General features: G+C 32.0%; 1 protein-coding gene across 2 annotated transcripts in view; it reads right to left on the reverse strand.

Annotated features, from left to right (window-relative positions):
- LOC106691580 (UDP-glycosyltransferase UGT4) overlaps positions 1-1,862 on the reverse strand; it is a 4,682-nt gene that overhangs the window by 1,069 nt on the left and 1,751 nt on the right. For both annotated transcript variants that reach the window (XM_014437400.1, XM_067048143.1), the window contains exon 3: positions 514-705. In XM_014437400.1, coding sequence (XP_014292886.1) covers positions 514-705 — 192 coding nt within the window. The remainder of the gene's footprint in view (positions 1-513; positions 706-1,862) is intronic.

The raw sequence follows: 1,862 nt of genomic DNA on the forward strand, positions 1-1,862 counted from the left end.
TATATATAAATTTAATTAAATCTGTACGGTTGTCCAATGAGGTGATTTGGTCAGAATCATGCTCGACCACCAGGTTTTTACCTAATTAGCAGTACCCTTACTCAGCCTACTTTATAAGGCTGGGTAGACCCCGGAGGACTCCTGAACAGGTCTGACTCACGGCTATAGAGAAACCGAAAATAATTATCTGCAACAGACGGATTCGAAACCGAGTTTTTGAAGTTTGTAGCACATTGCTTTACTATTAAGCTACCCACTCTCCCCTCCACTTACACTCACATAAAGGGTGCTTTTATCTTATTTTTAGTTTGACCTATTTCAAAGATACGTGTTTTGGTTTAGTAGGACGACACAATAGAGAAACTAGTCCCAGTCCACAGTACAACAATCCATAGAATAACTCAAGCACGACATAACAAAAAAGTTTACTTAATCATATTTCATTAATAAGCAAATCAGTGATATAAGTAATATGTAAAATAATAATAATAGATAAAACAAAAAAAAGTCAACCTCGTTCAGCTTATTGCCACCTGTGTGAGATGTCATACCTCCAACCTCAACTACGTTAGGGAGGTAAGGTCGAACATATCCCAATGAGAAGTGGGCATCAGCTAACACCAGGGAAATGTTTCTCAGCATGTCCAGAAGCGGTGGAAAATCATACGTGCCGTTATAACTTAAATATGTCCTTATCAATCTTTCCTATTTAAAAAAAAAAAAAAAAAAAAGATAGAATATTATTAGTCGATCTCATTTATTTAATTGTCAGAAGATAGTGTGGGTTTCGTTCATAAAAGGTACATAAAATAGCAAAAAAAGATATTTATAAGTCACAAGCTACTGAGTGAACAATAAATATCTTTTCTATTGTTTTGTGTATCTTTCTTAACCACCTCCTGTACTATCTTTCTACAAAAAGAAGATAAGTATTAAGTTAAAGATATTACAAATATAAATTAAGGAATCGAAACAATATAAACAAAGGAAACGGAAAGAATTTTTAGGCCTTATATTCTTATTTTATATTATTTCTTATTAATTATTAATCATAGAACAAAGAATAAATGAAAACCATAGAGGAAATTCATGGATGTCAACATATTAATTTTTAACAGTTAAGACATAGAAATTAATATTTCATAATCTTATAACTCTCCCGTCTAAAAACAAAAACTGATGTTTTTTTTAGTTTATTGGAAACCTTTATTTCCGTTGATGCATTTAAGTTTTAATTATACCTTTTATGTATGTATATAATACAGTAAGATCCCTTTTCTGGATCTCAGGAGCAATGGATTATGACGAATGTACCCACTTTGTCTCTATTTTGCCATGGTTACCATGGGATGCTTATTTTAGGCTTAAAAAAAAAAACAGTTTATTTCGATCTTTCCCTTACTTAAAGCTAAAACATTGATTTATAAAAAACATTTTCAGAGAGGATGGGAGCAATCAAAATCGGGACTAAAATAAAAAGTTGGCGTCTAACAAGAGTAAGAAGATACAGCGATACGAGGGCCCATTCAGGTTGATATCTATAAGAGAACATAATGTTGTTACAGAGATAGAATTAGAGATACGCCCAAGAAGTGAAGGACGGCTCATATTGAACAACTAAAAGTCCCATTAGCAGGAACGCCTGAGTAATCCGGAATGTTCTCATCTCAACTTAACCTGTTTGTACTATATTTTCATATGGAGATCCTATTTTTTTTTTCTTTTCTTCTGTGAAAATGTCCTGGAAAAGTTATGTTTCATTTTTGTAATATATAGAATGATACTTTTATTTTTATTTTCCTTTAGTATCTAATAGAGTTTATGAGGTTTACGAGGACTATTAATCTATAACTTCATTTTCT

Source organism: Halyomorpha halys, unplaced genomic scaffold (assembly GCF_000696795.3).
Source record: "Halyomorpha halys isolate HHAL.00 unplaced genomic scaffold, Hhal_1.1 Scaffold2510.1, whole genome shotgun sequence".
NCBI lineage: Eukaryota > Metazoa > Arthropoda > Insecta > Hemiptera > Pentatomidae > Halyomorpha > Halyomorpha halys.